Genomic DNA, 21,791 nt, shown 5'->3' on the forward strand with positions numbered 1-21,791 from the left:
GGGATGGGGCATCCACAACACCCCTGGGACAACCTCTTGCAGTGCCTCAATGGCATCACAGTAAAGAATTCTTCCTGATAACTGGTACAAACCTATCCTCTTTCAGTTTAAAAGCACTCCCTCCTTGATCTATCACTACACACSTTGTAAAAGTTCCTTTCATTTTCTTCTAGGCCCCTTTAGGTACTGGATGTTCTTAAAAGACCTCCCAGAGTCTTCTTTTCTCCAAACTGAACAATCCCAACTCTCCCATTCTTTCCGCAGGAGAGAGGWGCTACAGSCCTCTGGTCAGTTCTGTGGCCCTTCCTGGACCTGCAGGTTCACCTCTTATGTTGGAGGCCCTTCCAATGTGTCAACCACCCCACAAAACTTGATGTCATCAGCCAGCCTGTAATGGTCTGCCTGGTTCCACTGTCCGTGCCCCTGAAAAAGGTGTTCTGGAATACTGCTCCTGGTGCAAACCCCCATGGGCACCACTCACTGTCCTGTCCTCTCCACCCGGACTCTCGGCCATTGACCACAACTCATTGAGTAGGACCAGTCAGTTAATTCCGTATCCACTGAGGGATCACCCATCATATCCAGATCTCTCCACTGTGGAATCTGAGGTGGGCATGGAAGCATCAAATGCTTTGCACAAGTCTAGTCAGATGACATTCCCTTATTCACCAATGCTGTAACCCCATTGCAGGAGGCCACCAAATTTGTCAGGAGTGATTTGCCCTTAATGAAGCTGTTTTGGCTGTCACCARTCATCTCCTTATTTTCCATGTGCYTTAGCACAGTTTCCAGGAGGATGCCCTGAATTGCAGGGCATGGAGATGAGACTAACTGGCCTGTGATTCCCTGAGTTTTTCTTTTTCTTTTAATTTTCAGAAATGACACTCAATTTCCCCCATTTCCAGTCACTGGAAACTTCACTGGAGTGAAGCCATGACTTCTCAAATATGATGGATGGTGGCTAAGCCACTTCGTTCACCAACTCCCTCAGGACTCACAAACGTCTATCAGGTCCYGTGGACTTGTGCACCTTCAGGTGCCTTGGATGTTCCCAAATCTGATTTTCTCCTCAGTGGATGGTTTTTCATTTTCCCTCTCCCTGCCTTTACCTCCTGTGACTCAGGCAGTGTWGCTGGAGCACTTTCCAGTGAAGACCAAGGCAAAAAATTCATAGAATCCCTCAGCATTCTACATGTCCCAGGAAACCACATCTCCTGTTTCCTTCCAGAGAGGGACTACATTTTCCCTAAAGTTTCTTTAACTCACCAAGGTACCTATAGAACCTTTTCTTGTTGTCCTTGAGGTCCCTGGCCAGATTTAATTCTGCCAGGGTTTCAGCTTTCCTAACCTCATCCCTGGTTGCTCAGACATTCTCTCTGTATTACTCCCAAGCTACACAGGGTCCTTGCTTCCACCCTCTGTAAGGCTTCCTTCTTTTGTTTGAGTTTGTCCACAAGTTCTTTGTTCATCCACACAGGTCTGGCATTTCTGCCTGACTTCTCTTTCTTGGGATGCATCATTCCTGAGCTTGGAAGAGGTGACCTTTAAATATTAAACAGGTCTCTTAAGCTCCTCTTTCCTCCAGAGCTTTATTCCCAACCAAGCAGGTTCCTGAAGAGGCCCAAAAGCTTTATGAGGGCCCTCCTCACTGTCCTGAGGATCTTGCACTCTTCCACTTCATGATCACTGCAGCCCAGGCTGCCTTCAACCTCACATGCCCCATCAGCCTCTCCTTGTTAGTGACAACAAGGGAACTTAAGAAATAAATTTCAGTTAAGGACATGTGTCCAAGGCAACATTCATGTTCTCTGTACTGATGCAAAGCACCACCCATTCCTGTCTTTTYGTATGGCTTCGTGAGAAGCTACTGGTAAATTAAGCGCTCATGTGATGACCTGTAGGTCTGGGAAGCTTTACACTTTTGGTGATCCCAGAGAATACGGCCTTCAAAAGGTTCTCCACAGGTAGAGAGGTCTGCCACAGCAGATAGAGACTGCAGCCTAACAGAAAATATGGTCTGTGGAGATTTGAGGTCCCATGGGGAGAAAAACAATGTGCATCCGACACAGCTATAYAATTGTTCTGTTTCACTTCTGTCATGAGGAAATATCTCATGACTGTAGGAGWTGGAAATATCTCATGACTGTAGRAGATCCTGGAAAATGCAGTTTTCATAATATCCATGCCAGAATGCTTGCAGAAGTAGAACTTTTCCTTTAGTAGAACACTAAAAAAAATCAGGTTCCTTTTCAAGCCAAAGATACATCTTTATGGAAGGATAAAAAGAAACCAAATGAAATATTTACTAAAGTTACAGTGCAGTAAAAGCTGTCATGATTCAAACTTAGATGCAAATATCTAATGTTTCACTGCATCACATAATTTAAACAGCTTGATCTCAGCATGCAGACAATATATGTCAACTTAAAACATCCTTACATTATTATGCATTGTTTCACCTTAAAAAATGTATGTGTGTTATTTGCCATTACCAACAACTGCTGTAAGGGATATCAGAGACCACTGGAATCTTCATGTATTTCTGTGCCAGATTTATCACATAAAAAAACTTAGTATGTTAAATTTATGCATGGAAAAAAATACATCTAAAGGAGCATAAAACATTCTTACAGTGAAGATTTATGAAYGGGGATTGACTTTCATGTGACTATTTCCGTGTGCAGAGCCCAGATAATTATTAATGCTGCCATTGTCAATTTGAGACCTGGCAGGATAGAGTCCAGTGTTTGCACACTCATAAATTACAAGAGAGGTGTTGTTTCTTTCAAGAACATATTGACCCAAGATTAACTATGTAACTGCCCTTCTAACTTAGCTTACATGGCTCTTTCAGGACATGCCTGCAGGAGGGGCAGAGAAGTACTCAGAACAGAACTGTGGTTTATTGTTTTAGTAAAGTACTTGGACAACTGTGCCAGTTTTTCTGCCAGTTGTGCAGCAGACAGAGATATATTCATTGGCTTTGACAGAAGCTCCAGGCTGGGCCAGAACAAATGGTTCAAATGCCTTGTGTTATTGTACCATATTTGATGACACTTCTTCACCTTACTCTGTTTGGATAAGATTATTTCACTGAGAATTTCTACATGGTTACAAGAGAGGTGTTCTAGCGTTAAAATTTTTTTTTGGATGAAGACTCACTTTTTACACTCCCTTGAACAAGATTTACATGGAGTAYGAGCACAGGGTTTCCCTTTATTTTATTTTTTTATTTATTACCATGCCTAAATTTTGTGAGGTTTTATTTCTTTCCATTTTCTTTCCTTTCCCTTTCAACMTCTTTACCTGCCTCCCCTCCTCAGCAGAAAAGAAAAAAGAAAAGTGTGCAAGAATGACAGAAAAGAGAATTTGTATCATTCCTTTCCTTTCTTACCTGAATAATCCCTGTGAGGAGTCTGCAGCGTGCACTGTAACAAACTAATACAGATGCCTAGAGCACACAAGTGCAACCTTGTCATACTCTCCTTTTAACTGACAGGTTGCAACCATGGATTTCATGCTTCCATGCAATGTAGTGCTTTGCTATAGGCAGGTGATGGATTTGGTCAGAAGAACCAGTACCATATGACAGTAATGGACTCCTAAATATGATGTGTACTGAATAATGTGTAATTACAGTGTCAAGCACTGACAACTATTCATCTGAAGTAAGACGGTATGTGTATCTTCTCTAGTGACTGCAGTAAAAAAAAGTAATGCATTATTTCTAGTCCTTCACAATGTCTCTGTTAACTATACTCCAGTACATCATGTGCCAATTTTCAAGGGAAGACTCGAGGAACCGACATTTTGCGTCAGTTTGGGTCATTTGGGTCATTCCCATTAACAGCACATGTAATCACATAACAAAAAATAAGGGGTAAAGTGATYAGCAGGTATTTAATTTTATGTCGTGAATTGGACAGTACTTTTATTTCTGAGAAGATGAAAGAGCAGAGGAACACTTAATCTGTGTTATTGCAGACCAAGCAATAGCTGTGAATTTTTAGATATGAAAATATCCTATCTAAATTCTACAAAAGCTTGAAAGACCTACTGTTGGAGCTACCCAAGATGTTTTAGATGCATAAAGAAATAAGATTTTGTGTTTAACTTTTCATTCATGAGAATGATTAAAAACTACTTGGAAATGAAGATCTGAAGAATCTACCCCTACCTCTACCCCTCATTTCCTGGAGATTTGTTTTTATAACTGAGTTTTTTTAATTGCAGTTTATCCGTGACCCATGAGAGGAGGCATGCAAAGTTAGCTGAGACAAAATTAGCTAAGACAAAATCACCTAGTTCTAAAAAATTATTTTTAAAGCACAAAAAATAATGTTTTAGGATTTTTTTTTATTAACGTTTTATTCTTTCAGGTCAATATGTAATTTGCACTTCAAACACTACTTAAAATGAGTATCAGTTCTCTTGTAAATACAGGTATTAAACAGGAATTTAGTACTTGTATCTCTGTATATAAATGCACTTGTATCTCTCAGTTTTTGCATGACATGCCTGTTTGCTTTCATATTATTTCCCTACATCTAATTACACCTGAGGAGGAGTCTTTGCCAAATGCTTTTTTTTTTTTTTAAATAGCTGAATAGACAGGGTTGAATGCAACCTGTTTAAAGGTTTTTTGTATCCTTTTTCCTTACATATATGTTTTACTCTTATCTTCAGCTCTACAAGAGTCACCGTGAGGATAAGTACACAGGAGACAATTCCCAGTCAGGTTAGAATACTGTCATTTACCTCTACATTCCACTGTGATGGAGGTCGTGGTGGGCTTCTCTGCTGGTATCAATTGTTGTCTCTTCCCTCTGTCCAGTCAGCGGTCAGAGCTCATGGCCAATGACGGACGGCAGCTGCCTCTGATGTCACACCACAAACTGGATGTCACAGCATAATAACTGAGTCTCCTGTGCAGACCTCTTGCTGTGCACTGGAAGTTAAGATGCGTCGCTCTTTGTTGTACTAAAATCTGTGTCTGATCCTGTAAGTGGTGTATGGTGGCACCTTTTTGCCTTTGAAATGTGGAATGTGCTGACTTGTGCCAGCACACCTGCCATAGTGTTTCCAAGTTTAGGAGCTGTTAGCGGGCCRTTGGTTCAGCCCAGCATGGGCTAAGACAGTTGTCTGAGGTGTGCAGGCAGCACACTCCAGCCCTCGCTGAGTTCTGCAGAGAGCTTCTGATCAGAAGTGTGGAGCCTAAGGGAATAATGCCCTTCCTCCAGTGCTGTGTAATGTTTGGAATAACACTTTTCCCTGAAGAAAGAGGCACTTAAGGCAAATTTTAAGCTTGTGACCTAGTGGTCTCAGCCCGACTGATGTCTTATTGAGTGAAAAGGTTCTTATGCCTTAATCCTGCTGGCACCTGATGCCCTTCCCGTTGTCATAGCAGTGGACAACATTGCTGTGCAATGTCAAGCAGCTTCTGGTTTTCATGTGGGAGGAGGATATAACATACCAAGAGTGTGGGATGTGACTACTTGACATCCCCTGCTCTTTCAAGTAGCCTAAGAATACATCAGAGATGTTTGCCAAATGTGATGCCAAATAACAATGGACAGAGGGGGAGAAAAGACAATATACAAATTGCTGCTGTCATTCCCATTGCTGCCACCAGAATTGATCCATGGTATGCTAAACCATTTGCTCCTGGATCCTTGTAATAAAAGCAGATTTTCATCTCRCTGTTTTTTTTCCTGCACACAGGAAGGTGAGGAAGTGCATAAATTACGCAGGACACTTGTTAAGTAACACATTTATATTAGCTTATTAATGTTTTAGGTTTGTTCATTATTGTGACACATTTTAGGAAGACTGGGAAGCCCTGTCCTATGGCACCATGTTAAAGACTATGGTGCAGATAAAGTAAGGAACCTCATATCATGTGATGTAGGTTATGCATTCCTGTGCTCCAAGTATTAATTTCCAGAGCCATGGGCATATACCAGTATGTGATGAGCACAGAAAAGCAATCCATGTGTATTGTGCTGTTTGCGGTAGTGTGATTTGTAACAAATCTGGATTTGTTGATGAGATTTTCTGCTCACCAGGTGAAGAAAAATTTTTTACCTAGGCATTGAAATATTTACAGATGAAATTGTAATATGGCAGAGAGTAGCTTTTATGCACCTGTGAGTCTCTGGGTGGCATTAGCAAAGTTTCTGACTTGCTAGTTAGTATTTAACACAATTGTTAAAGTTGTCTTGTCAGCTATAGCCACTCACACCTATGTTTATGTGTGAATGTTTGCTCCCATTCAAGTGCCTTATGATAAACTCATCCAAACATTAATGCAGGAAGGGGGTTTGTAAGAGGAGTACTAAATAAATAAATACAATTATTTAACAYGCATTAGTTATGGCCTGCTCTTAGGTGTCAACAGAGGAAAATACGTTCAGTTTCTCCAGTGCAGAGTACAACAAAGTAAGAAGAACCAAGCTGTCTTATAAATCTGTGGTAGAAAAAGAATTAAGACAGAAACTATTTCAGTCATTTTTAAGATGGATGAACTTTTAATTCTAAGAATTGTATATTAACATTTTATTTTGCTAAAGACAGGTTGCATACATCCTGTCTTGTGGCATAGTCATGAAAATTGGTCTTTATTTTAAGAATATTGATGTTATGATACTTGTAGTTTTTCAAATGTTCCTATCTGCTTTTGAAGCTTGCTAAGGTCTGTAATCCTTGAGTGGCATTTTGGATAGTGGCATTTGGGAATAGGCACTATAGAGACTCTTGCTAAGAGATGAATATAGAGGCATGGCTGCTGTTTTTAAATATAAGGGAGCATGCAGACTTTAATGTTTTGGAGAAAAATGAAATTTTAACAGATTTTTTTTAAAGCTCTCTCCTGGCATTTCATCCAGCTTTTGAATTTGACTGGATGTAATAATTTCTCTTACTCTAGCAAACAGCAGTTTCAAGAGMAACAGGTTGTTGCATGGCTGATTTTCAGAATAACTAAATTGATTGTTTAATCATTCTCAGCATGTTGGATTTTCCTTAAGCACAGGGTACAAATAATTACTTCAAATAAAAGCAGAAGCTATCTGAGTTTGAATCATGCTTTGGCTTGAATAGAGTAGACTGAGATGAGACTTTTCTCACCTGGCTAACATTCTAGGCAGTTAAACTCAGTCTTGTTCAGTGGTCAAAGGAGAACAAAAAGYTTGCATGAGGGGTTCAACCCACCTGCCTGAGACTTCTCTCCTGCAGCAGGATCTGATAACCTTAACAATGACAGCCTGCAAGAACTGCTGCTTTTAGGGAGCTAAAGTTAGGTGCAGCAAGTCCTCTGTTCCATAAGGCATCTTGACTTCCTTGCAAAACACCTTTCCATGTGACTTCAGACAAACTGCTTTAAATTGATAGACACTGTGTTCATTGTTCTGACACAGAAATTACAGATTTTTGCCCACTTTTGTGATATTGTTAAGATAATTTAATTAAATTTCCATATTTTTAGATGAAGGAGACTTTATAGAGGTTTTACTTGATGCATTTTTAAAGCTTTTGTTTTGTACTTACAGAATCCAGTTCTTTCAAGTGCAAGAACAGAAGGAAAGACTCAGTTGATGTTAAATCAATAACATCTCAAAGTAGTGATGGTAAGAAAGTAAAATGCCAAGAAATATTGTATGTATGTATAATACTATAAATATATAAGAATAAATAAATAAAGAACAGAATTGGCTTAGGCAAAAGACTGCAACCAAACCGATTCATAGAGCAACCAAACAGATTCATAGCTGCTTAAACAGAGATTACTCCATTTTTTCACAACTGCTGTAAAATTTCTTTGTTCTGATGTGCAAAGCAGTGCTCCAGCATGAGTATCAACATTGATATACAGTGCATGGCAGTGCTGAGTGCCTTCATGGGGAGGAGGAGTGACTGTGCCAAGGGATGGGAGCAGCCTGCTTAAAGAGTGTGTGGTGAAGCATTAGTGCCACGTCTCTTAGAAAGCTGCAGCATGTGCTCCTGAACGCACATTCTTGGTTTCTTAATGTTTAACATGAAGGGATCAAATGTTTAACATCCATTGGATTCTACTGATCCCATTTCTGASTGCTTACTGGGATGGGACAATGGTGGCAGAGATTTCTTTCTGCCCCACATGTAGTGTGAGAAGCCCTGCTTATAGAGAGCAGTGGGTTTCATTAGAGCAGATGTACCACCAAGATGAGGGACACAGTGACTTACAGGGGGAGCCATGTCTGACAGAGATCCATTGCAATCAAAGGGCATGAAGTGCAAGTACATCTTCATTCTGAGTGAAGGATGGATGAAAAATCTGACAGTAAAAGTGAGGGGTGGCTGCCAAGGAGGCAGACAACAGTGAAAGAAATGAAACAATAAAGTAAGAACTTGCAGGGGCAGAGATACAGGAGAAATGGGACATGAGGCTCTGTACTTCTGCACTGGCCTTCTGCACTCTTCAAATGCTGTCATCTGATTTACACTCTGTGGCTCTCTTTAATGGCAGCTCCAAGTTTACAGACTCGACGGTACTCTTCAATGGCACGGATTCACTCTATGACAATAGAAGCTCCTATCACAAAGGTGAGCCTGAGCACTGACTTTCCCATCAACTCCAGAGTTTGGAGCTGCACTCATAGGGAAGTATATAGTTTCTGGACAGACAATCAGAGGTTTCCTGCACTTCGTATTTAACAGAATAATAGAAATAAATGTTTTATTACCACTTTCCACATCTCATCATGGCATTCCAAATGCTGGTCATAAGGAAGACTGTTAAGGAGGGGAGAAGGGTACCCTTGCTAGATGCATGACATCTTGCAGGAAGGAAACACTGCTCTCTTGGGCCATATAGGAGTAGGAGGATGTGCTTCCAGTCTCACCTTTCCTCTCACTATCTACATTTATAAGGTATCATGCAGAGGAGGGGGCACCTGCACCATCTTCTGTCTCCCCTACTTTCCTGTAGCCTTTGCTTCACTGTTATACAAACTCTATTGTTGCAGACCAGGTGTACAATCACTTGTAACACACCCAGGTGCCAGGTATCTTCCACTTTCAAACAATTTTTTCCTCTGTCCCCATCTCTTCTCGCTATCATCAAGCTCTAACTTCCCAGCACCACTGTGACTGTAAGAGCAGCCAGGCCCTTCCCTTTTCCTTATCCTCACTCATACTTACAGGGAGTGTAGGGGCCCTGCTGCAGCCTCTGTCTCTTGGAGAAGACAGCACTGGRAGTTTCTTCCTGTTAGTCTTGGCAGAGCCAGGAGTCACTGCTGCATTCCCAGATCGTGGCTGAGGTGCAATACAGGTGTCAAAGAGCCATCCTCTTCTCCCACAGCCCAGCTCTTTCTGCTCCTTGCCCTTTATTTCCATATTGAGAAAACGAAGGCTTTACATCCAATATCATGATATCTGAGTCATATCCAAGAGTTTGTTTCTTTGGGTTTTCCTCTAGAGATGGAATAATTGCTTCAGAGCAGACCTGGTTATGCTGAAGGACTGGGACATTGCTGGCTTTTGGTCTACCCACCTGCAACTATCTCAAATACTTCACACCATTCTGCTTTCACTTCCCAGGAGTTTGCCAGTTAAAAATAGCAGATGGATACCAGGAAATCTGAGCACAAATTTACATTTTCAGAGTTGTACTTCAAAGGTTGTGGGGAATTACACTGCATTTGCTAAATGAGAATTAGCATAATCAAGCCAAGAATAAAGATTTTGTAATAAGAAAAAGGTGCCATTCACTCTTCTCTGCCTGCCTCCTTAATCTGCTTTCAGGTTATAAACATAATTAATGCTGCCCAGGAAAACAGCCCTATCACAGTAGCAGAGGCCTTGGACAGAGTTCTAGAAATCCTGCGGACAACAGAACTTTATTCCCCTCAGCTAGGTACCAAAGATGAAGATCCTCACACAAGTGATCTTGTTGGAGGTCTGATGAATGTGAGTAAAATCAGCAAACATGAACTTGCTGCTACCAGTGTCCTACATCACAGTTCAGTGCTCTGCTGTGCTAAAATTTCCCAAACAATGGGAAGGGACTCATAATTCRTCACCTTTTCAGTTAAGTGTTTTGGCCTCTTTACTAGCGGTAGGCACTAGGATATAGTAAGCTGTGACCGCATCACAGTCCAGTGGGTGCATTCCTCCTCACAAGTGAACAGAGTTGCCGCTAGAAATTATATCCAATCTAGTTTGTCTCAAAGTTACTAAAGGAGATACTTTTTAGAAACTCTACAAGTTTATATATGATTCGAGAGATTGCTCTGTATCAGTGAGGTGGCTTTAATCAGGTTCTGATTTTGGTCCTGTAACAGCAGCAAGAGACAGCCTGTCTACATTTTGTCATGGATTTACTTATTTTTTGATAGACACCGAGCTAATCCCTGCCAAAATAATACAAAGAAAATGAAAAATAGTGTCTAATTTCAAAGATGAAATTCTGCAGGTGCCAATGCGAGGATCAAGGAGGGCAATACACTGTATATTTTATAACATCTTTTCTAGAGATCCCATACCAGTGTTTTTGGGATCCTTTCATGTTTGTTTTGAAAGACACTAAAAAAGGGATTGTGATTATAATGCTGCAATAAGAGCAGTGCTTTTAGTACCCAGGAATCGTAGCTGTAGTACACATAGGGTTTTTGCAACTAGTGATGCAAAAAATGTAAGATAAACTTGCTTTCTTTTTCAGGATGGCTTGAGAAGACTGTCAGGAAATGAGTATGTGTTTTCTAAGAGTAAGCTACCATTTTAAACTGCCCTTTGCACATGTGACTTCTTTTTTCAATACTGCTAACATACAGCTTCAGGCTAATTTGCAGTGGGATATATGTCTTTGGAAATGGTTGTCTAAATAACTGCAGAACAAGTGCTAGGCTGCTTCCATGTTGGTTGAAGACTCAAATAATTAAAATAATGCATTTCAAAATGTTAGCAAAAAACAAAATTGTCATTTAAAAAAACATTCACTGATCCCTTATATTTGTGTTCAAATGATCTGTAATAAAACTTTATGTTACAGGCATTTACAGACCTTTTCATGTAAAGAAAAAGCATTGTTTTTCTGGAAAAAGAGTTGTTTTCTAATGGATTCCTGAAGAGGGGCTGTAGTAGCGTAGGGGAAATAATCCAGAAATGTGTTAATTCTCATATTCCATTTCAACAGATATGAACCTGAGCCATAGTCACCTTCCAGTGCCAAACACCATCAATGATGTTCCGCCCTGTATTGCACAGCTCCTAGATAACGAGGAGAGCTGGGACTTCAATATTTTTGAGTTGGAGGCTGTTACAAATAAAAGGTACTGGATTCCTTTCCCTGGGTGCCCAGAGAAACTTTGTTGAGTAGCTATAGCTCTGGAAAAACTGAAGCAAGACACAGCAAATCTGTGGGAGCTGTCTTGCCTGACTCACATCCATGCTGTCCAGGTGACACTGTTTGGCACTGTTTCTGATGTTGCTACATGCTGGATGGCCTCCAGATAACCTTTTTTCCTGCTCATGTGCAAATGGTCACACTGGAAAAAGCAAACCTCTCCCCTTCCTCACCTAAATCATCCTACGATTTGGGAAGATCTACGGCAACTGTGGCTTTTGATTATAGAGATAAATAATGGGCTGGAGAATAAACCAGTGATGGTATCAACTGAGATTTTAAAGCTTACAATGAAAACAGACATCAGCAGCTTTGAGATCATGCAGACCACAAAAATAAGCATGTCATTCACAGAGAAAAGTGGTTTTCATTCCAAGATGCACAGAATCAAACAGACTACCCATTCTTTTGTAGTCTCTTTGCATGAGATGGTCATTTTCAAAATTTGCATTTGCCTCATTTTAATCTGCAGATGTTGGGTTTTGGTTATGCCTTTCTCAGCTCAGAGGCTCTGTGAATCATCTTGCAGGAGTGAAAAATGTGACCGATGGACAGAAGTCTTTCAGAGGCAACACAGAGTAAATGACAACCCAGAGTGGATTTGGATTTAAGAATCAAAAAGATTAGAGGTTTTATTCTATTTACTGTTTCACATATGGGCTTCCCAGCATTACACAAACACRCACAGAGCACTTTACAATTGACATTTGACCTTTTTTTGGCTTAAGGCTTTTTAGCCTTTGGGATATGCCTATGTCATGGTTCAAAGTCCGCTTTTTCTCCATGGGAAAAGAAATGTATTTTTGTTTGATTGACAGATACTAAGCACAAAAAACTGGGCTTTCAGGACATTTTTTYTGAAGCCATGGGAATTGCTGAAACTCTAATGGAACTGCAACATTTCTACAAAACATGTTAAAATAATGTCTTAAAGGATGGTAGATGCAATAATTCGTAGCCTTGGCCAGGCTTTTGAGAGGTTATAGATGTGCAATTAAAAAATGTTTAACATTTGCCCCCTTACTAATGTTTTGGTTTCTTTGTCAAATATATTGCTTTTAGAACATCACAAGTTCCTATTTTACAGCAGTGCTTTTTTCTTGTACTGTTTTTCAGGCCATTAGTGTATTTGGGCTTAAAAGTTTTTGCCCGGTTTGGGGTCTCTGAGTTTTTAAACTGTTCAGAAGCAACACTGCGGGCATGGCTGCAGGTCATTGAAGCCAACTACCATTCCTCCAACTCATACCACAACTCCACACATGCAGCAGATGTCCTGCATGCTACTGCCTTCTTTCTCGGCAAGGAAAGAGTAAAGGTAGAACCATCACCCAGGAGTTCTTTGGGCTTGGATTTCAGCATGTTTACCATCTTATGTGTGTCATTCAAAAGTTAGATGTTYAAATAATGGTGCTGACTTCATAAATGCTATCCTTGAAGTTTTCCTGTGATGCAAGCAAGCCCACAGAGTTTCTCTAAAGTCTGTTTGTACAAATTTATATTTTTAAGTAGCAATGATGGGGGTGGGGAGGGAACCTGGCTCTGTCTTTCTGTCAGTTAATTGGCTGCAGGTTACAGCCCTTAATAAAGTTTGCAAAAGTTTTGGAGGTTTAAGCGTGTAAGCTATTCTCCCTGGTACTCACTGACAGGACACATGGGAAAAGCTCAAAAGCTGTGTCAGGGGAGGTTCAGACTGGGTATTAGGAAACATTTCTTTACTGAGTGCTTAAGCACTGGAGCAGGCTTCCCAGAGAGGCCCCAAGCCTGTCAGTGTTAAAGGGCATTTGGACAATGCCCATGAGTACAAAACTACTAGGTGACCTATCCTTTATAGAATTTCATGCAAAGCAATTGCTAAGGTGACAACAGTGTAAAAAGCTTAATTAAAGTAAGGGTATTTGGGTAAGGGTAGGAGTGGGAGTTTTGTGGTGGGTGATCTGTGGGCACAGTGAATAGAAGGCGATTATAAGGAGGTAGCACCCCTGCTTAAGCTTACATTGGTGTAATTGTGGGTATCTGGAAGTTATCTGAAAATACTATAATTTTTATGCCACTTCATAATTTTTCTCTCCTCCTGTAGGGAAGTCTGGACCATTTAGATGAGGTAGCCGCCTTAATAGCTGCCACCATTCATGATGTAGACCACCCTGGACGGACCAACTCTTTCCTGTGCAATGCAGGCAGTGAATTAGCTGTCCTTTACAATGATACAGCTGTATTAGAGAGTCATCACACAGCATTGGCGTTCCAGCTTACAACAAAAGACAGCAAATACAACATTTTCAAGAATATTGATAGGTGTGTTTGCTGGAAAAGTGGAATGTGCATGTGTGGATTGCTTGTTTGGCAGTTTTAGTTTGGGGCAAATTGACAGCCTACCTTCCAAACAAGAATACATAGTTTAAATACAGATATCAGTATTTAACCTCTTTCAGAATCCTATGCAGACATGATTTTTAAAAGGTTTTTATTTCTGTCTCACCACCCCTGTCTTCCAGCTTATAATTACTGGAAGATGTTTAGTAATCTTTTATGAATTACATTAACTTGGTCTAGTTAAAACAGCCTCAAGGCTGCATCTCGTCCCACTGCCTTTCCATTGAAGGAGCGTGAACATTACTTTTCTGGGGTATGTTTTCCACCCCCAGCAGCTAGATGCTGCATGCTGTGTCTGCACAAGGTCCTGTGCATCCTACCACTACTACCTTCACATGGGWTGGAAAGGGTGGTGGCAAAGGACATGAACCACTGGGGCAGCTGGAAGCTGGGTTGGCTGGGCATGCAAATAGCCCCAGAGTTCCCACTGCATGACCCTAGCTTTTGAAAAACCTGAGATTTGCAATCCAAGCTAACAAACTAACACACAGTCCATGGACTCAATGGTGTGATTCCTGGAGACATTATCTTAGTCTTACAGCATTATGAAACCAAGCTGTAAATTTTTATTTACCTCATAGGATTGATTTCCAATTTGGTAAAAATAACACAGCTGGGGGAACCCAGGCATGATCTTGTCCATTCCTCCATCTCTAGATTGTTCCTAACTATGAAGGTGCCAGCTTGTGGTTGACCCCCTGAGCAGTGTTCTGCTGCACTGTCTAGGCAGGGATGAGGAAAGGGCAGAGCTCTGGCAAGCTCATRAGCAGGAACTCTTTTTCTTTCCTAGAAATCGCTACCGGACATTGCGCCAGGCCATTATTGATATGGTTTTGGCAACAGAGATGACGAAGCACTTTGAGCATGTGAACAAATTTGTGAATAGTATCAACAAGCCTATGGCATCTGAGGAGACCTGCCCACATGTAAGTGCTTGTGAGACTTTACACCTTCAGAACCTCATTTTCAGTGAGGTTCTTCCAGGAAAACCTTAAGTATTCACCTTGCCTTAATTTACATTATGGTAATACACAAATGACACAAATGAATTTGTGGCCTCACATATCAAAGTGTGAAAAAAATATTTTTCTTTTCCTGGGTTTTATGTCTGCCTCTACTCTTAGTTCATTTAAACACTTAATCTTGTAAGCCTTGTCTTCAAAGCCATCTTGTATTCAGAAAACACATGGGTAGATGTTGTTTTACATGGAAACTTCTGTGAACAGAGCCAAGTTGACACCTGTGCCTATGGTCCTGTCTCCAAGCAGTAGGATATGAGCATAAGGTTGTAGCTGAGGAACCTCCTTGACAGTTTTGTATCTGTGTGATATGGAGCATTCAAGCCCTGAGGAGGAACTGCCTGAGATCTCTCCATTCCYGATTATACCAAGAGATGTCTAGGCCTTTTTGCCTATTTGTTATAGATCCTAATGCTCCACCACTACCCAGCGTATATTCAATAAGCTGCCTCTGAGCTTCCCAGCCCCTCTTACCTTCTCTTGCCACCTATCAAAGCTGAGCACTCAGGGCCTGACAGAGTTCTCCAGGGCAGTGTTACCTGAAGAAAGACTATCTTTACCCACCTTAGTGAAAATAATGCTTTGTTGGAAACATTGAAAAAAAATCAGAAAAATTTGAAGGTCAGCAATACCAAACCCAAACAGAAGTAGTTTGTTGTTAGCTATCCGTAACTGGACTGTGTATTGTAGACTGTCATGGGTACAGTTTACAACTCCAAAGACAGCATTCTGTCTGCTTCTAAGGACTGCTGAGCTCCACTCTCCCAACAGTTTGAGCTGGAAATTAAAAATGCTGCTGAATTTACCTCACAATGAAAGTGGAGGACAGGACCACTTGCACTACAGATTTCTTGTTTTCCCTCAGTATTGGGTTGTTCTGGTCTTTATTGTTAACAGAGGCTCTTTCTGGTTTATGGTTAATTTGACAGTTCTTTGCTAGGCTACCCATGCTGAAAAAGATTAACTGCTAAACATAAAGTTAGAAGATTACTGGTGAAGTGGCAAAAGTCACTGCAAAATATCTCCCCATAAACCACAAAGATACTAATTTAGTTGTGGTGGCAAGAAGTGTTTATGTTCAGTTTTTGACTCAGGAGTTGAATTTAGCAGTGAAATAAATATATTATTTTGAGATAGTATAAATGTTATGTGAGCAGAGGTGGAGGCCTTCCATTACTCCATGATATATCTGTGCCTTTCTAAACTGTTCAAGACCTGAAACATGATGCCACAGCAAACTTAGAACAACTGCCTTGTCACCTCCACCTGCTCTCCAGAGCAGTCAGTAAGAAGTTTGGTATCTTACTGTCTAGCATGCAGAGAATTTCTGCAGTCTGCCACTCCTGTTACTTCCTTCTATTAATCTCATAGATTAAGATTTCACCCTCTCTGGGAACTAAAATCAAAGGTTATTCCAGGCTGAGGGTTCAAGGGTACAAAGAAAGTAGTTCTACTTGGAAACATGCTGGAATTGAATGTCATACACTTGTTTTTCTGTGTGTAAAAGAAACAGTTGTGCAAGTCAGTTCACCCCCCTGTGCTTGCCTCTGTTTTCTCATTTAGGAATAAAAATCTAATTCCAGAAACTCTGGTAAGTGAAGCAGTCCCCTACCATCACCACCCTTACATTTAAACACTCAGAAGTGAGGATAGTTTATGAGCTTGCAGTTAGTGGATGCATTCCTTCCAACAGGGCCAGGCTGGGATGCAGAGAAGGTAACAACCTACCTGATAAAGAGCTTGTGGCTCTTTATTTCACAAAATTTGAAATTAACTTTAAGAATCTTCACAATTGTAATATGTATTTGGGTTATCATTAGTTACTTAGCAAGGCTCCAGTTCTCARACACTACTTTTTTCTCCAAGTTTCTGGTGCTCTGCATGAAATTAAAAGGCAGTAGACTAGAGGCATGCTTACTGCCTAAGTGCAGTAGAGCTGATAATGATACCCTTGCTTCTGCTAGCAGGGACAGCTGCCACTGGCCCCGTAACCAACTCTCTTTTACAGAGCGAAAGCAGCAACACTGAATGTACAGCCAACATAAAGAATTTTCCAGACAACCAGACACTGATCAAGCGCATGATGATTAAATGTGCAGATGTAGCAAATCCGTGTCGCCCCCTAGAGCTATGTATCGAATGGGCAGGGAGGATTTCAGAGGAGTACTTTGCACAGGTATGTGTATTTTTATGATTTAACTATTATGTAAGGCAATGCACATTGGCTGGTCTGCTGTTCTACACAGGGTCTGCCTGGTGTCAGCAGAGAGTCCAGACATATGTTTTTTGGTTTTTGTCAGAACTGGCCCCTCAGTTTCATGCAGAATAATGCACTTTAGGCAGTTAGCTAGTTCGCTAACCATGGAGTTCATTGTACAGAATGGTGAAAAGGAGGTTTTACACTTTCTTCATCTGACCAAAATGATTTGACTAGTCCAACTCAATTTAACTGGCTGAAATTCAAGACTCTAACTTCTTGTCCCAGTATCTTCCCTGAAGATCCATGCCTCAGCTGAACTATTGGGATGGCCCTTTCTCTTCTAAGGTGGCACCTGAACTATTGCCATTGTAGGCAGACAAATAGTGCAAGCATATGGGCAGCTTTCTTTCCTCACATTCAGTTTTTCTGACAGAAATGCAACCAGCTTCCCAAAAGCTTCCCACTCTTCTAGCTCTTTAATTGAATAACTGATAAAATCTTACCTTTTATTTGCCAGTAATGGTGTGGAACTAACAGCTGTGAATGGAGAGAAAGAAAAGTGGGCATGCCTACGTTTCATATTCAGATACACATGTGATAGTTATTACTGAAAGAAAACTGCAGCTACTACCTGAGACATGTCTGAATTTCATTTTAATCATAGTGAAAAAATACTGTCATGTCCTAAGGAARATCAAAGATTGATTATGTATCTCCCTACCAATCCAGGTATMATAAACCACCTTTAAATTGCACAAATAAAGTAGTAGCCTACTTGCAGTAATGTGAAGTGCAAAGAACTGTTCTGCTGTTCATTCATCTCTACTAATTTTGGGGATTGCTCTGCTGCTGGTTCCTGCATTAGGTGCTACCTTGTACTACTTAAAAGGGGATTTAAAAAAAAATTATATTCCAAGAAACTGTTGAGGTGATCTGATCTGCCACCATACTAAGTGCAAAACCAGGCCTGCTGCAGCTGGAGACAGGGATTTAAAGGGCATATCTTTACTTCCATTCATTTTATAACCTGGTACAAGCAGAGGAAGTAGAACCAGCAACAAACTCGCCTTACTTAAATGACAAATGGTTTGAAACACCCACTACAGGTGGGAAAAAATGGAGAGATCAAACCTGTTCTCTGCTGAAGGATTCCGCAACCCTATTTTCCATTTTTTTTAGCTGGTGTCCCCTAATTACCAGATTACAGCATTCTGTCTTATTAGAGCTAAGCGCAATCACAGCACTACAGTAATAAAGACCGCTTGTGAAAGGGAGGAGATGTTGGTTTCAGTCCTTGTTTCAGACACTACACATGAAACTACGGCAGTTCACCTCAGGGGTTCTAAGGCTTATCTCAAATCTCCTGTTACAATTCATCAAATCCCCTGACCTCTGCTACTCCAGCATGAAAGTCAGCAAAGCTCTACTTGCTAACTGGAGTTTTCTTCTTAGACTGATGAAGAGAAAAGACAAGGTCTGCCTGTTGTAATGCCAGTATTTGACAGAAATACCTGCAGTATCCCCAAGTCTCAGATTTCCTTCATTGATTATTTCATAACAGATATGTTCGATGCGTGGGATGGTAAGTACTTCTGCTTTTCTCTTCCTTGCTCTGAAACAGAGATTCCTGTAGACCAAAATGACTAATCTTAAGATGGCCTTGTGTCCACTTTGCCCAGGGACAGTACCCATATATAAGTACAGCACAGGATAATTGTGCAATCATGACACTCAAGCAAGTTTCACTTCAGACTATGAAGCTGAGCACTTATTAGGCAATCTATATAGAGAAGGAACAATGGCTTAAAACAAAGGGGATTTYTCATCTGTATTTTTTTCTTTCAGTAGTGGATTTCTTCTCAGCAGCAGAAACTATGACCACCATGGCTGCATGTTAGCATAATTTAATAAGTCTCAATACCTTTGGAAAGGCATTTTCTTGAAAGAGTAACATACTGAAAAAAAMCCCCCAACCTTTCCCCTTTTAGTATTACTTTAAGTATGTAGAAGAACAAAAGATAGTAGAAGAATGCCAATTTCAGATAGGTTGGGCTGTCCTTCTGTCCATTCTATATACATTGTAAAACTTTTTCCTGTTCTTTCAGCATTTGCACATCTGCCTGTTTTGATGCAACACTTGGCCAATAACTACAAACACTGGAAAACACTGGATGATTTAAAGTGCAAGAGTCTCAGGCTCCCATCAGAAAACAACAACTGACATGAAATCAAGAAAACCAGACCTCTTGCTCTACCAGTTTCACTGTGAATTACTTACAGAGACTCTTGGTTACAAATGGGGATTAATGTTGCCTTTCCAGTGAAATTAAGACTGCGTGACGAGAAGGAAATATTTTACCCTTTTTTAAACTTCTATGAATTCTACAGAAAAATGTTTTCAGAGGCTATATAAACCACAGATGACTAAGTGCTCTTTGGTAATAATATTTTGTGGCAGAAAATGTACTTCTGAAACTAGTTTCTAGTACTGAATATGCACTTGTTGAATCTTGTAGCTGATACAACTGTATTCACTAACACTTCACACAACTGTTTCTCAGATAGAGGGGTACTCTAGTCACCAAGAGAGTAAGAACAGCCTGATAAATAAACATAGAAACTTCCCACTTACCTAATAAATTTGTTCCAGTTTTATCAATTTTCTTCAGCTCTCTGAACCACACTTCTAAAGAGAACATGCACAGCAAAACAAGTAAACCGGATACATACAAAACCAAATATGGCACCTTTTAAAAACAGAGATTCTCTCTCAGAGCACCACCTGTTCTTTCTTTTCCACATAAAATCTTGGTAGGAGCCAATGTCCTCTGAAATTGATCATATGAAAAAGGGAAATAAGCATGTTCTGTATAGTTAGTGCCATTCACATGGTTCTCTGCCATTTTGCAGACATTATCACACAAGTTTTCATCAAATTTTACACAAAAGGTATTGTGGCACTTGATCACCATCCTTTTATATAAAAATGGTGTTTGTACACATGGTCATCACTTTTATTAAACTAATCTAAATTTTATGATAGGTTCATTTACTGTGCTACTTCTAGGATGAACCTGTCACTTTTTTAAAAAGTTTCCAGGCTAATTTATAAAAGCATTATAATTTGTATTGCTTTATCCTCTTAATAAAATGATGGTTTGTTTTGTGATKTAAAAAAGTACTTCAAAATATGTAAATCAGTTAGAAATCAAACATAGCTACTCATTAGTCTGAGATATGAAACTTATGCTAAGGCTTTCAAAGCACAAATGTGTATTTTTGTACATCTCATTTTAATCACATGCAGAACATGAGTTTAAACTTTAGACTATTCTCAGACTATTCAGTGAATAAATACTAGCAGAACTGCTGATTTTTAACACTGTGCACTCCAGGCTGCAAGCAGGACTGTCAAAGCTGTCACTGCAGTTAAAGAAGCAGTCCACCTACCCCATGGTGTATCAAAAATCAAACTGGGTAAAGGAAAAGGGGAAAAAAAAAGCAAACAGCATAGATTGCTATGGAAGAATAGTGACAATGCTGTTTACTGCAGGTAGCTTACATTACGTGCCAACCTTTTTTTGTATGTTTTGTACCAAGTTCTAAAACAAAAGGCAACATTCATAAAATGTATGTGCAGAAAAATGTATAGAAGCTATATTTTTGTTAGAATTGTAACAGATCCTTACTTTTGTCATAGCCAAGGCAGGTTGCTGTGTATTAAAATGCCGCATTGTGTATATTTGAAGAATAGTGTTTCTGGTGAAACATGTTTATTCATTCTTTCCTATTACCTATGGCAACATTCTTCAGTGGATTTTTATTCAGAGAAGTTGAACCTCTGTTTTTTAATACTGTATAATGTTTGCTTTTACCTTTTCTTTATTTAGAACTAGTGCTCTTGGTGCTTGTACCTTAACTATTCTGATCACTGAACGCTCACTAGAGCTTGCATTAGAGAAAAGAATTCCCCAAGATGTAAGCTTTATTATCTTAATTTAATTTGTTAAATATAGCAACATTGTAAGACCACATCCATGTGAAACATTCAATTTATAATTTTTGTTACACTTCTGTCACACAGAACAAAATGTCAACAGTGGAAGGCATCTAAAAAATAAAGTTCAACTTGCAAACCAGAACTGAGGCCAAGGCATGAATACAGAATCAGTATATTTGTTGCAAGACCTTGTGTTTTTTTCCACAGTCAGACTAAGCAAAGAAAAAAAAAAAAAGCAATTTGTGTGGATATAGGTCCGTTTTAAGAGTAAAATAAACCAGCACAGATTAAACATCTGCCAGTTATGTCAGATCTAGACTAGTCCAGTTTACTAACTTGTTTAGTCCAGTTTACTGCTTGTTTCATGCTACCGTCAGTGCACAGATGTGTAAAACAGCCACCTCAGAGTTGTAATATTACTAGGAGCAGGTCTGATAAAGATGCTTACTTTCATGGTGTGAGCATACAAAATTCAGTGTTACTGCAAAGGGGAAAAAAAGTTTTGAAGGACACCAGTTAAATGTAAAAATTCTCATTTGGTCACCATAATTCTGCTCCCTGCATCTCTCAACAGTAAGTGGCAAACTCTCCTTTAGCAAAGGAATGAGATATGTTCACTGTTACAAAGTTCATTTGCAAAACAAAGAATTCATTGCGTTCAACTCAATCATCTTTAAAAGAAGAGACCTTAGAAGACCTATTGCCAGTAGAGTGTATCTGAGAACAATGGCACATTTATAAATAAATATTTATACATGCATGTAGGACTATTTAAAGCTGAATTACATCCCTGTAAAATACACAGCAATTTTTGTGACT

At 39.9% G+C, this 21,791-nt stretch overlaps 1 protein-coding gene across 3 annotated transcripts in view; it reads left to right on the forward strand.

Moving 5' to 3' along the window:
* PDE8B (phosphodiesterase 8B) overlaps positions 1–21,114 on the forward strand; it is an 89,417-nt gene extending 68,303 nt beyond the window's left edge. For all 3 annotated transcript variants that reach the window (XM_057363844.1, XM_057363845.1, XM_057363843.1), the window contains 12 exons: positions 4,687–4,738; positions 7,548–7,625; positions 8,504–8,580; positions 9,781–9,945; positions 10,697–10,742; positions 11,171–11,306; positions 12,497–12,695; positions 13,458–13,675; positions 14,544–14,679; positions 16,781–16,948; positions 18,425–18,554; positions 19,078–21,114. In XM_057363844.1, the coding sequence (XP_057219827.1) occupies positions 4,687–4,738; positions 7,548–7,625; positions 8,504–8,580; positions 9,781–9,945; positions 10,697–10,742; positions 11,171–11,306; positions 12,497–12,695; positions 13,458–13,675; positions 14,544–14,679; positions 16,781–16,948; positions 18,425–18,554; positions 19,078–19,193 (1,521 nt within the window). In that variant the 3' untranslated portion in view covers positions 19,194–21,114. The remainder of the gene's footprint in view (positions 1–4,686; positions 4,739–7,547; positions 7,626–8,503; positions 8,581–9,780; positions 9,946–10,696; positions 10,743–11,170; positions 11,307–12,496; positions 12,696–13,457; positions 13,676–14,543; positions 14,680–16,780; positions 16,949–18,424; positions 18,555–19,077) is intronic.
* Positions 21,115–21,791: the final 677 nt, after the last annotated feature.

This window comes from Malurus melanocephalus, unplaced genomic scaffold, assembly GCF_030028575.1.
Source record: "Malurus melanocephalus ecotype Western Australia unplaced genomic scaffold, MMel_1.1 scaffold_31, whole genome shotgun sequence".
NCBI classification, from domain to species: Eukaryota; Metazoa; Chordata; class Aves; order Passeriformes; family Maluridae; genus Malurus; species Malurus melanocephalus.